Below are 13,529 nucleotides of genomic sequence, written 5' to 3' on the forward strand. Positions count from 1 at the left end.
ATGGCAACAAAAACCTCCAAAAAAGTGAACATCTCAAGCTCCCTGGAATCTGAGGACATAAGCCTAGAGACCACGGTCCCTACAGATGATGTCTCTTCTTCCGAAGAACGAAACGGCTCCGCCAAAATTACAAAGCAGCTGATAGAAAAGAAGCAACTGCTTCACAACCTCCAGCATCTGAAGATAGAGCTGTCTCAGAAAAACATGATGATCGACAACTTAAAAGGAGAATATATGACAAAGGTATGTGTCTCCTTGGGTTCATGTAGGAAAGAATTCCTAGGAGTATTATCACAATCCATCCACGTATGATAAAGTTAAAGTACCTGTCGTCAAAGTACCTATCGGCACACAACTATATGGAGTAATGCATTTATATTGAATGCTTGGCTGAGATTGCACTGTGTGTTTTTTAAACCATGGACAGAGTCATTTTCCGGTCTGGATATATATGTATATATATCTCATGAATGAGTTCCAGACAAAGCAAGACTGAGACATAAGAGAAGCAAAAAAAAATATTCTAACATATTTCAGTATGGTAGTTGTCTGCAGGGCTGGCCCTACCATGGAGCCGAGTGCGGCAACTGCCCCAGGCGGTGCTTTTGAAGAGGCGGCAGCTGGCTTGTAATGCTAAGCGCCGGAAGGCGACGTCATTTCCGGTGCTCAGCATTACAAGCCGGCACCGAGACCGAGCAGGGAGACTCCCTGCAGGACTGCTGTAAGGTAAGTACAAAGGGGGGGGGGGGGGGGAAGGAGAGGAAAGGTAGATAATAGGGAGGGAGAGGAAGGGTAGATAATGGGGGGGGGGGGCGGCATTATGTCTTGGGCTGGCCCTGGTTGTCTGTCTGTGTTTACCTTACATTGTGCTTAACTTTGTATAGATAGAAGAGCTGGAAGAGAAGCTGAATGATGCAGTTCATCAAAAACAAATTCTGGCATTAAAATTGGAAACCCAGTCCAAATTACAGCAGGAAGATTCCAGGTAAGCGCATTAAATCGGTACATAACATGTATTGGAAACGCAATAACGTCCCATTCTTTTTTTGCTCTATTAGTAGACCGTAAACCTTAAAGACGTTCCCAAATCCCACATATTACGGCTTGGTGGACATGGCACACCCGTGTAATAGTGTTTAGAGATTAAAATGAAACAAGATGTATGAATTCAAAAATATATAATTTTGTAGAGAGGTAATTTTGAGCTTCATATTCAATAGGAAAAACCGCGAACAAATGAGGAAAGAAGCAGAAACCCTCTTTTTGAGGCTGAAACAGTCAGAAGAGACCAATCGACAGCTACGGGAAACTGCAGGAGCCATCCGTAACAGTTTACGCGACCTTAATGTTACTAAAGAAATGTACGAGAAGCTGTCTTCCCTTCCCGAGGAGCAACTTTCAGTCCCCGAATACGTCTCTGTAAGTACTTGTTCTCAAACAGAGGCCGTTTTTGCCTTTTTCGTACACATCTATGTATTTTTGTAAAGTTCTGATTGTCTTTAAATGTCAGTATATACGGGGAAGAGTCATGCTTATAATCAGGCCAGTATAGTTAATTTTATATAATGATTGTGTCTGCCGCCCATTGTAGCCATTACTTTTTAATGGAAAGAGACACTAAATTCTCTTTTTTTCATATGTTTATTTTTATATAAAGAAGGCGTTACAAAAAAAATCGCTCCCAAAAAAAAAGGATGGACAGTTGAAACGTGAACATGTTTGTTATGGTTCAAAGCGTTTTTAATCTTTTTATAACCTAAAAAATCACCTTATATGTTATTTCCTAATCATAGGTCTATAGCCTAGCCTCGTGAAAACATTGTGCAGTTGCTATAAGGTGGAGCATTGGTTTACTCTTTTACTGTGTTTAGTAAACATGGCCTTCAACTTAACTCTTCCCCCTTCCCCTCGTAGGGCCAAAATAATATAAATTAAACACCCATATGTTTTCCAACACTAAACTACTATACTCATCGCTACGTGACTTTTACGTGCTGAAACCAAACCATGATATCCTGATTCTCGTGTGATCGTGTCAGTAAGTGCCTGGCCATTGTTTTAATATTTCTTACGTTGGAGAAAATAAAACAAGAGATAATAACAGATGTTTCTGACACGATACATTCTGTTATAAAAGAGCTTCCAAAAAACCTTAATTACCCTTTTTCTTAAGATTCCTTCCACGCTTGAATCCTTTGTTTAATCAGGTTTACCATCTGTGTGTTTACTGGTTCAAGTATATTTATTGTCTAAAAACCCACTGATATTTAGTTGTGATGCTCAAGTAATTTACAAACAGAGAACCTGTTCTGTGTACTAACCAATATAACCTTACTTAAAGCTTTTTGTTCCACTTTAGGCCTGTAGGCAAAATTCCACTGACATCTTGTATGTTGGCAGCCAGGAATATTCTTTAAATACCGTATTAAGTAAGTTTATTAGGCTAACGTGACCTGCACAGAGAACAGAGGTCAACGAATTTGGTTTGGCTCTAGGAGCTGGGTTTTTTTCTTCCCCAATCATGTTTTAATTTTCCTCGTGCCCAGGGTTTGTCGATCCTTGCCATGCACATATTTGCACACTCTAACACCATGCAGTAACAGACACACACTAACATATTATGCTCGTAAATACTAACACCTTACAGTCACGCACTCATGTACACACACTAACTCCATACACTAATACACACACTCTAAAACTATATGCTGACATACACACATGGCAATGCTGTACTGTAACATCAAAAATACCATAGACACTAGCACCACACTCTTATTAACATGCACATACACACTGTCTAACACTATTAATATATAGAATTTCACACCCTAACACTATGGACACATACACACTGAATCTGGCACTATAAACACACACACACACACACACAAAGTACAGATTTTCTCCAGCACTATACATATACACCACTCTCTCACGCTCCCATTCTCATTCACTCTCTCACGCTCCCATTCTCATTCACTCTCTCACGCTCCCATTCTCATTCACTCTCTCACGCTCCCATTCTCATTCGCTCTCTCACGCTCCCATTCTCATTCGCTCTCTCACGCTCCCATTCTCATTCGCTCTCTCACGCTCCCATTCTCATTCGCTCTCTCACGCTCCCATTCTCATTCGCTCTCTCACGCTCCCATTCTCATTCGCTCTCTCACGCTCCCATTCTCATTCGCTCTCTCACGCTCCCATTCTCATTCGCTCTCTCACGCTCCATTTCTTCTCTAGCATCCTTTTCATCTTCTTGTATTTCTCGCTTCTGTATTCCGTCTTTTCCTTCATCCACATCTCCGTGGACATGACCTCTGTGAACTTCTTCATCCTTCAGTCAGAGGAGAAGATGTCACCTGAAGCTCTGCCATTTTTGCACAAGTTCACCAGTTTGCTAGAGAAGAAGCAGGGTTGGGAGATATAGAAGTGCTCAGCGGAGGACATAATGAGACAGAGAGAGTGAATGAGAGTAGGCGTGAATGAGCCCACAAAATTCAAACATCAATTTTTGCTTTGCTTTCATTATTTTTCTTTTTTTTGGGGGGGGGGTGCCTTCTTTTTGGAGATTTCGTATGAATCCAAATGCACAAATCTACTCCACACTGCATGGGGCTGAGGAGCCATCAGCTGGAGAAGGACACTTGTTTTATTTCTCCTTGCAGCTGATTGCCTCTACCGGCAGCATCAGCATCCTTAACGCCGAGTTAATTTCCCTGCCATCCCAGGTGACACTAGGATAGACTCCTCCTCCGTACCTGATAGGGCAGGACTCAAAAACTTTAAAAGGGCCCTCCCCTCCTACTAAAACCAGTGTTTTTTTCCTGCCCTACCAGGTAGGGGACTCGTCTACCTTTTATTATTTTCTAGGCTCTAGGTTGAGCCGTTTCCCCGGGCTAAGCCCCCATTCCTGGGGGATACCTTGCACCTCAGCCTGATGGCTGGTGCTGCGTCGCCCACGCTTGTCCCGGTCGCGGCGGTCTTCGCGGCTTCGGCAGCACCGTCGTCCTGGCGGTGATCTCGGCAGCACCGTCGTCCTGGCGGTGATCTCGGCAGCACCGTCGTCCTGGCGGTGATCGCGGCAGCACCGTCGTCCTGGCGGTGATCTCGGCACCGTCGTCCCGGCGGTGATCGGGCCGCGGTGGCGCCGGCATCCCGGCGGTGTTCGGCTGCACCGGCATCCCGGCGGTGATCGTGGCCGCCGTCCTGGCGGTTACCGCGGCAACCCCTCCGGCCGTGTTTACGTTGATCCGGCGGGTTGCCGGCACCTCCTATAGCCGGGGACGCCTGCCGGTCTGGCTGTTCGGCCTACAGATGCCGCTGTTGCGGCTTACTGGCTTCGGCCAATATGGCGTCTGATGTCTTCCGGTTTTGGGCTTCTGCACTTCCGGTTGTGCGTTCCAAGCCTCGTTTTGGTTGTAATTTAAAATTTTGGCGCCAAATTCTCTGCTGTTGCAGATTCCAGCCTAATTTCAGCTCCCTTCACTGTATATATATTTTAGAAGGTAAGTGATTTGGATGTTGTGTGTGTTCCTGCTGTTTTCTTTTGCTCAGGTGCTGTTGCATCTTTCATCATGTCGGCCCCTGATAATTCTGAGCCGCCCTCTGTTGAGGACAAGCCTAAGAAAGCTGTTATGAAGTCTAAACATGCCCAATGCTCTGGGTGTCACAAGGCTTTGCAGGATTCAAGGAAGAAACTCTGCTCCGCTTGCCTGAGGTCTGTAGCGGATTCTGAGCCCTCTGGGGGTAGGGAATTTTTGGTCTGGCTTAAGGAGGAGATGCAGTCTACCTTCTCTGCCTTCCGTCAGTCGGTTCCTGTTCCTGTTCCTGCCTATCATCACCTTCCCGCGGTACAAGACCCTGCTCTTCTGGGGCGTCAGCCCTTGTTCTCAGACTCTGAGTTTGATTATCCTGAGGTAGAGGAAGGTTCCTCAGAGGAAGGAGAGATCCGGGAGGAAAGTTCTTTTTTATTCCCGGTGGAGGAAATTGAGACTTTAATTTCTGCTGTGAGATCAGCTATGCATTTGGAGGAGGCCTCCACCCAGAAAAATGACTCTTTCTTTGGTGCCAGCTTCTCCAAACAGTCTGCCTCGTTTCCTGTTCATCCTGCGCTTTCTGACATTATCAAGCAGGAATGGAACCACCCGGAAAGGAGGGTTAACCTGTCCAGACGGGTTAAACGCATGTTTCCCTTTGATGAGAACTTTGCTGATTTTTGTGCTACCCCGCTGGTGGATACTGCTGTTATGAAGGTCTCCAGGAAGACTACTCTGCCGCTTGAGGATGGCTCTCATTTTTCTGACCATATGGAAAAGAAAGCCGAAGCTGCAGTTAAGAAATCTTTCGAGGCTTCAGCTGCGACCTTTAAACCTGGAATTGCTTCTGCCTCAGTTTCCAGAGCTGTCAAAATTTGGCTCTCCCAGATCGAGGAGGATATTGCTGCCAAAACCTCCAGGGAGACTATCCTCAAGAATGTTGCTGCCGTGAGATTGGCCGTGGATTTTCTCTGTGATGCCTCAATTGAAAACATCAGAATGACGGCCAGAGCTTCGGCGCTTCGGTGGCAGCCAGAAGGGCCTTGTGGCTTAAGGCCTGGGCAGCGGATAATGCCTCTAAGAACAAGCTTCTTAATATCCCTTTTAAGGGCAAGACTTTATTTGGGGAAGAGCTGGAGTCCCTTTTGGAGAAGACCACAGGGGACAAGCATTGGATGCCTCAACGAAAGCCTCCTTCAAAAAGACGCCAGTCCTTTCGGCCTTTTTTCCCGGGACAATCTAGAGGCCATAGTTCTAGATTCAACCCCTCGTCTAGAGAACAAAACTTTCGAGGCAGATTCCCTCGCGGAAGGGGGAGATTTGACAGGATCGCCTTCCCCAAAGCGTTTCAAGACCCCAAGAACGCTGCATGACGCCTCCTCCATTCCGGTGGGAGGAAGGCTCCGTTTTTTCACCGACAATTGGTTCTCACTCACCCGAGATCCCTGGGTGAGAGCCATTGTATCGCACGGATATCAACTTCAATTCCGGACCAGACCTTCAGACCGTTTTTTGATCTCCCACCTTCCTCCAGACCAGGCAAGGCGGTCAGTCCTGTTATCCACCATTCAGCAGTTGTCAGACCTCAGAGTCCTGGTTCCTGTCCCCTGGCCAGAACTGGGCCAAGGGGTTTATTCTCCGGTTTTTCTGGTCCCCAAGAGACCGGGTGGTCTTCGCCTAATCATAGACTTGCGTTTTTTGAACAGTCACCTCCAGTTCATCAGGTTCAGGATGGAAACCGTAAGATCCACCCTCGACACCTTATGCCTCAACGACTTCATGGCTTCATTAGACCTAAAGGATGCATATTTCCATGTTCCCATCCATCCGTCCCATCAACGTTTCCTGAGAGTGGCAATTCCTCGGGGTTCAACTGTCCAGCATTTCCAGTTTCAAGCCCTTCCATTCGGATTGTCGGCGGCACCAAGAGTTTTCACAAAACTTCTGGCAGTCGTGGCGGCCCATCTCCGTGTCCAGGGAATCTCAGTCATTCCTTATCTGGACGATTGGCTTATCCATGCCCGGTCAGCGCAGATTCTTCGGGTTCATCTTTCCACGGTGGTCAACACATTACAGGATCTCGGCTGGATTCTGAACTGGGACAAATCCTGCACCGTTCCCTCTCAACATCTAGTGTTCCTGGGTCTTCGTCTGGATTCCTGCTCCGGGAAAGCTTTCCTTCCGACTGCCAGAATAGAGGGGATTCGATTCCTAGTACGCAGGATTCGCTCTGCGCACCGCAGCTCCTTGCGGTTATGTATGTCCCTGCTGGGCAAGATGGTCTCCGCAACTTATGCAGTACCCTGGGCTCTGGCCCACATGAGAATTCTTCAGGGATTTGTCCTCAACCATCTGGAAGACAACCCATTGGCTCTGGACAGGCGTGTCTGTCTTCCTCCGCAGGTCAGAGCTTCCCTCTCCTGGTGGCTCCAACGGAACGTCCTTGCCGCAGGGAGAAGATGGTCTCTTGTCTCCAAGGTACTTCTCACCACCGACGCCAGCGTCAAGGGATGGGGAGCTACGTATCAGGACCTGTTTGTGCAGGGTCTCTGGTCTCCGGCTACGAAACTTCTTCCCTCGAACTGTCTGGAGTTGCTTGCAGTAGAAAAAGCTCTGCATCACTGGGAGCATCTGCTCGCCGGCAAAGACATTTTGCTTCGTTCCGACAATCAAGCAGTGGTAGCCTATATCAACAGACAAGGGGGCACAAGAAGTCCTCGGCTTCTTCATATATCGCTCAGGATTTCCTTTTGGGCAGAGTCCCATCACATGACTCTGTCTGCCATTCACCTCAGAGGAACTTTGAATTCTCAAGCAGATTTCCTGAGCAGAACTCCTGTGCTAAGCGGCGAATGGGCTCTGCATCCGATGGCCTTCAATCTACTCGTCCAACGGTGGGGCTTACCCGAGATCGACCTGATGGCATCCAGAGACAATGCTCAGATTCCGGTCTTCTTTTCCCTCAGGCCTCAGGATCATCCCTTGGCAATAGATGCCTTCTCACAAGAATGGAATTTCCGTCTCGCATACGTTTTTCCTCCGTTTGCCCTAATCTCCAGGGTCCTACAGAAGATCAAGAAGGACCACGCCTCCGTGATCCTGATAGCACCAGACTGCCCGAAGCGGGTCTGGTATTCCGACTTGATCGCTCTAGGTCTCTCTCCCCCTCTGAAGCTCCCAGCTTGGAAAGACCTTCTACATCAGGGTCCATTCCTACACCCAAACCCTGCCGTGTTCCACCTGACGGCCTGGAGATTGAACGCGGACTGCTGAGAGCTCAAGGATTTTCTTGTCATGTGGCTGAGACTCTTCTGCAGAGTAGAAAGAAGGTTACCTCTCTGCGATACATTAAGATCTGGAAGAGATTTCACAGTTGGTGTTGTTCCAAGGGGATTTTGCCAACTTCCTGTTCCTCTGCCTCTGTTCTGGATTTCCTCCAGGAAGGATTCGACTGTGGACTTCAGCCTTCTACGATCCGGGTGCAGATTTCTGCCATCAGTGCTCTCCTCGGGTTCGAGCTTATATCTCTGCCTGTGATCAGACGTTTTGCCAAGGCCATCGTCAGGATACGTCCTCGTTCGGTCACCAGGATGGTTCCGTTGGACCTGAATCTCGTCCTTCGAAGACTCACATTACCTCCTTTTGAGCCTCTTCAGTCGGTTTCTCTGTATCTATTATCGCTGAAGACAGCCTTCTTAGTAACGATTACTTCCGCTCGTCGGATTTGTGAACTCCAGGCTTTGTCTATGAAGGAACCGTTTCTCCGTTTTTTCCCGGATAAGGTGGTTCTCTCTCTGCCGCCAGAGTTCGCACCCAAGGTTCAGTCGGCTTTCCACAAGAACCAGGAGATCGTGTTACCTACCTTTTTTCCTGCTCCTGGCTCGGATGAAGAAGAAGTTCTTCACACTCTGGATCTGAAGAGATGCCTCACCATCTATTTGGAACGGACTCTACCCCTGCGTAAGTCCTCTCGTTTATTCGTGGCCTCTTCAGGGCCCAACAGGGGCATCAGTATCTCCAAGTCTTCCATCGCTAAGTGGATTGTTGCAACCATCACCTTGGCATATTCTGCACCCGGCCAACCTGCTCCTGTGGGGATCCGTGCCCACTCTACTAGGGCAGTCTCCACTTCCTGGGCTGAAAGATGTTGTCTTTCGCCCGACCAGATCTGCAAGGCAGCTACTTGGCGGACTCTCCACGCTTTTGTGCAGCATTACCGTCTCGACCAGATGGCTCAGGAGGACTCTCTTTTCGGTCGGAAGGTCCTTGAGGCTGTTTTGTCTCCTTAGTTTGCCCTCCCTTCTTCTTTGGTAAATCTATCCTAGTGTCACCTGGGATGGCAGGGAAACAGGAAGTTCTACTTACCGAGAGCTTCTTTTCCCTGTCAATCCCTGGTGACACGTTTTTGTTCCCTCCCTTCTTTTCAATAAATTTTGTTGCATCAGATTGCTTTGCCTGTGTGGTCTTTGGTATTCACTGGTGTTAGTAGGAGGGGAGGGCCCTTTTAAAGTTTTTGAGTCCTGCCCTATCAGGTACGGAGGAGGAGTCTATCCTAGTGTCACCAGGGATTGACAGGGAAAAGAAGCTCTCGGTAAGTAGAACTTCCTGTTTCAAACTGTAGTCTCCCTTTAAGTATTTGCACAGGTTTTGAATCAGTAAGTGACACCACTGCCACACACCCTTGTGCTGTCGATTTTGTCACAGCCTTGTCTTACTTACTTTAGTTACTTATTAATTTTATAAATGTCTGGTGTTACCTAGCATGATAGAATAATCGTAGTGGAGATATTGCAAATAATTTGTGCTTAGTGTTCTTTAATTACAACCTAAGGCAAGTAACCTGCTGCTTGTTTTACAGCATTCAAGCAAAGTCCATGTTGGTTTCAATGTGTAAATCAATATTTAGTAGAAACTCGCATGAAGTTAAAGAACCTACAAACTTTTTAAATGACTTTGGACCTAGTTCCCATATTCCCACTATCGATATTGCTAAAATTCACATTGCAGAACTACTGAATGACTTTTGGAAACTTGATCATTGTCCCAAGAAAACGTGTTCATTTGGGGACATAAATGCATAAATCAGAATAAAAGGGCCAATTAAACTCTATAGATCTTTGTTTGACGCACTTCAAGTGATTTATTGATTCTGTTGTTTTTAATTTGTTACTGAAACACACTGATGGTATTTTACGTGGTATAGCCACATGGTGGCGCAATAATTACATGAATTACTGTGAAAACGTGCACAATGTTTGATCAAAGTGAATTTATTATTGGATGAAATGATGGTATACTAGTAGCCAGTAAAGTACAATGGTGGCTAGCAAGCTTTTGGAATAAAATATTAAGTATATTAAAAATAATTAATAATAATAAATTATAATTAATTAAAATATTAAGTTAGTACATCAAAACTAAGAAAGCAGAGCATAAGCTCCTGTTCCGAATTATACATCCTTACTAAGTTTTTTTTTTTTTTTTAAGCATTCCTTGCTACCGTCCCCTTTTCCTATAAGACAGTCAGGTTTTTCGAGCACTGTCTCCTGACGCACACCGCTGTCTTGCTTTTGCTTGCAGTGAAGATCATGGACTGGCTGGGGAGATCAACTGACCTCCCTTGACCGGCCCAGACAGCTGTTAAATCTATGGACGTCTGTGCTGTCACTGCCTACAGCCACCCCAATCAAAGATGTCCTGGTTTGGACACACGAAACATGGGTTATACTCAAGAGACGAGTTTCCCATGGTGTTCCCCCACCCTGATGAAACTTCTCGAAGTTTGTTGCGGACCCAGACTGAAGTGTGCAGGTTCTCTACCTAAACACTCCAAATGCATGTGTCGCTTATCCGATGAGAAGTTTTCTATTCTGTTCAAACCTGAAAAAACATAAATCTTTTTTTTAAACATTTTCTATCCATTAAACCGATTTGTTAAACATGCTACAGTATCATTTTCCAGGTTTTCTACTAAATTTTGAAGGGGTAGCACTGATAGATTCCCTATGTAATGGTCAAAGTAAGATTTAACTGTGCTTCCTTTCATTATCTGTGGGGTTTTTAGTCTCTGCATACAATTGAAAAGTCTCCCCTACACCGAGGTTAGAGATACTTTATATAGTTCTTGCATACATACATGTTTAACTATTCATCGTAAATTACATTTAAACACTGACAACTTGAAATAGTTATTTCAAGTTGACGGAAAATCTTGTTAACTTGTAACTACAGTTACAAGTGAGTAAATAAATTAAATCCAGGTTGATTCATTTGAAGGTTTAGTTGGCAAATCTGGCCAAAGGTCCGAGATCACAAGATGGTGGATTTAATTTCATTTGATGGCCTCATTTTGACATTTAATAAGGCCTCTTGTCCAAAATATATTGAAATATGGCCATGAAACTGACTCTAGGGCATTTAAGAAAAATTGAAATAACCATCCACCAGACTTCTAATGCAACCTTGAGCAGCAGTTTGTCAATCCTAGTCTAGCGGTAAGTAAAGAGTTAACCTTGTTTATGGCACATACTAATGGAACCAGATTTGTTGGCAGATCTGTCTGTTGTATAGCAAATAGGCTATGAGTAATTTTATTCTTAAATGTTTTGACATAAGAAAACAATGTTCTATCTTCCTTAGAGCTTAGAATATCATACGTGTACAGGGTGTGAGAATTATTCATATCAGATGTTGTGGAATCCCCTGCTGGAACAAAATATTAGCAATTTGCCATGGGTGCAGTGTAATCGGTCCAAACTTTAAAGAAACTAATATCTGGAAGGTGTTGTGTACATCTTTTAGTTTTTATTAGGTCCGGATTAGCTTGTGCTAATCATTGTGAAGTTACATAAATAGTTGTATTCAACAAAAACAGGGGTTGACAAAATTCTGGTGTTTTTTTTTTACGAACCAACCAGAAAATGCAGGCGACAATTTTTTTTATTTTCATAACATAATGACATACGCATACTAACACGCACACTAACATACTTACAGTAAAACAGTCACACAGACACACACCTACATAGATGCACATACTAACACACACTTTTTGTACCTCTGCCTTTGTTGACTGAGGACAGGAGCACGTGCCAGTGGTATGCTTAGTTTGTAGGGTGGGGGTGTTTTGGCGGTACTGAGCCATTTTACTGAATGTACAATGGTTCCCTGAAAGCACCAGGAAGCAATTTCTTGTCACCATGGCGACCTGGTGTCAGGGTTCTGAAAAAGCAGCTTGGGTACAGGGGCAACATAGTGCTCTTAGCCGGTTAGTCAGTTGGTGTTCTGTCTAATTGACCCGAGTAAATTCTTCCTTTGTGATTTATTGCCATTTCTTCTTCTTTTAGGAAATAGAGAAATTTAATTTAGAGCTTAGAACCTCTCTGGATTTTTATAATGACATCTCAGATGGTCGATGGCCTTTCTGGCCCATAAAACATATGTTATTAATATGGATCAGTGGAGGTTACCAGATAGATGTCTGACAACCGATGCAATGCATAACACTTTTTCGACTTATGGGAAGTGCCTAGAGCGAATGTCTCAAAAGCTTCTAGAGGAGCAACCATTCCTCTAGAAGATGTCCTACTTCTCTGATCCCAATGGCAGGAGGCTAAGGGTACACCCAAGACAAAGAATTCAACTTCCTGGACTCCCAATATTGCATACCTCCCTGTCCTTTTATCAAAACAACACAGATGCCTAGCCTTAAACCGTGTAGTAAACAAGTTTCTGACAAAAACAGTTCCTCAGCAGGAATACCAGAGTTATTTTTTCTAGTCTTCATCATTTCTAAGATGTCAAGGAAGTTTTGTTTGGTCATCTACATCCAGAGGAGTTTCACCTCACGTACTGAGGACACTGAAAAACATGGGCTGTTGGCAAAAGTAATAGACACAATGATACACAAGGAAAAATGAGTGACCAATGCTTGTTGACTTGTGTAGTGACCAAATATTATCTGGTTCAAGTATCTCTAACATATTGTATAGAAAATGTTCTGCAAGGATTTGACAAGGGGGTTCAACTAACCACGTTGAAGGTACAAATAACAATTGGAAGTGCCTTTACACAGCTTAAACTGGCAGAACATCTATGGGTCAGGTGTCAGCTAGGGTCAGGGTTTCTACTGCTGTTCCACCTTAATTCAGGAACAGAGTCTCCCCTTGGTAAAATGTTATTTTCTACTACGGCTCTGTCCACATTTTGGGCTAAAGGTGTTGTCGCTCCAAGGCGGATATGTAAGGCAGAGGTGTGGAAGACCCTACATATGTTCACAAGACACTGTTGACCGGATGTAATGTCTGATACCCGAGACAACTTTAATAAGTAGTGGTTTCCTTATCTTGACCAGTGAGCGCTCTCCTGTGATCTGTTCCTCTACTGCGCATTTTTGTTTCCACTCAATAGAATTCTATTGTTGATGTTGCAGTCGTGTCTGTTAGGGCACCGAGGGAAGGGAGTTGTTCTTGCTTTAACTAGCATAGGCATAGCTAGATTTCTAGTGGTGCTACCAGGGAATAGATAAGAACAATACATTCTTGGGTAAGAATATGCTGCTTGCATGCGCACAATATGGGGTTTTAAAATCTGTAACTACATCAATATTCCTAGGCTCTACAAAAGTTATTGATACATTTTTTTCCATCATTGTCAAATGACACATTTTCTTAAGTTTTTGTATTTCTCACTAACCTACTCAGTTTTGTTTGTGCTTTCAGATTCGCTTCTATGAAGTGGTTGAGCCAATGAGAATTAAAGCAAATGAACTTCAAATGAAAAACGAGACGCGGTCGGAAGAGCTGAATGGGTGCAAACAGCAGCTGAGGAGTTTGATGGAGGTGTGAAAGCAAGTGTAAATCTGTAGCAGTTTTACTGTCCTTGACACCCCGTTCTGTAGAAGAATGTATGGCCAGCACAGAAACGGCAGCCCTGCTCCCACAGATCTCCTGCTCTTTGAAGCAGCCAATCCGTGGCAAGAAAACGGTCCCA

At 44.9% G+C, this 13,529-nt stretch overlaps 1 protein-coding gene across 1 annotated transcript in view; it reads left to right on the top strand.

Moving 5' to 3' along the window:
• LOC149299868 (progesterone-induced-blocking factor 1-like) overlaps nt 1-13,529 on the top strand; it is a 74,014-nt gene continuing 60,485 nt past the window's right edge. Inside the window, exons 1-4 of the mRNA XM_089485948.1 lie at nt 1-243; nt 885-985; nt 1,221-1,419; nt 13,259-13,378. Of these exons, the coding sequence (XP_089342074.1) occupies nt 1-243; nt 885-985; nt 1,221-1,419; nt 13,259-13,378 (663 nt within the window). The remainder of the gene's footprint in view (nt 244-884; nt 986-1,220; nt 1,420-13,258; nt 13,379-13,529) is intronic.

Source organism: Sceloporus occidentalis, unplaced genomic scaffold (assembly GCF_023333645.1).
Source record: "Sceloporus occidentalis isolate IW3139 unplaced genomic scaffold, rSceOcc1.0.p SCAF_27, whole genome shotgun sequence".
In the NCBI taxonomy this organism is placed as follows: domain Eukaryota; kingdom Metazoa; phylum Chordata; class Lepidosauria; order Squamata; family Phrynosomatidae; genus Sceloporus; species Sceloporus occidentalis.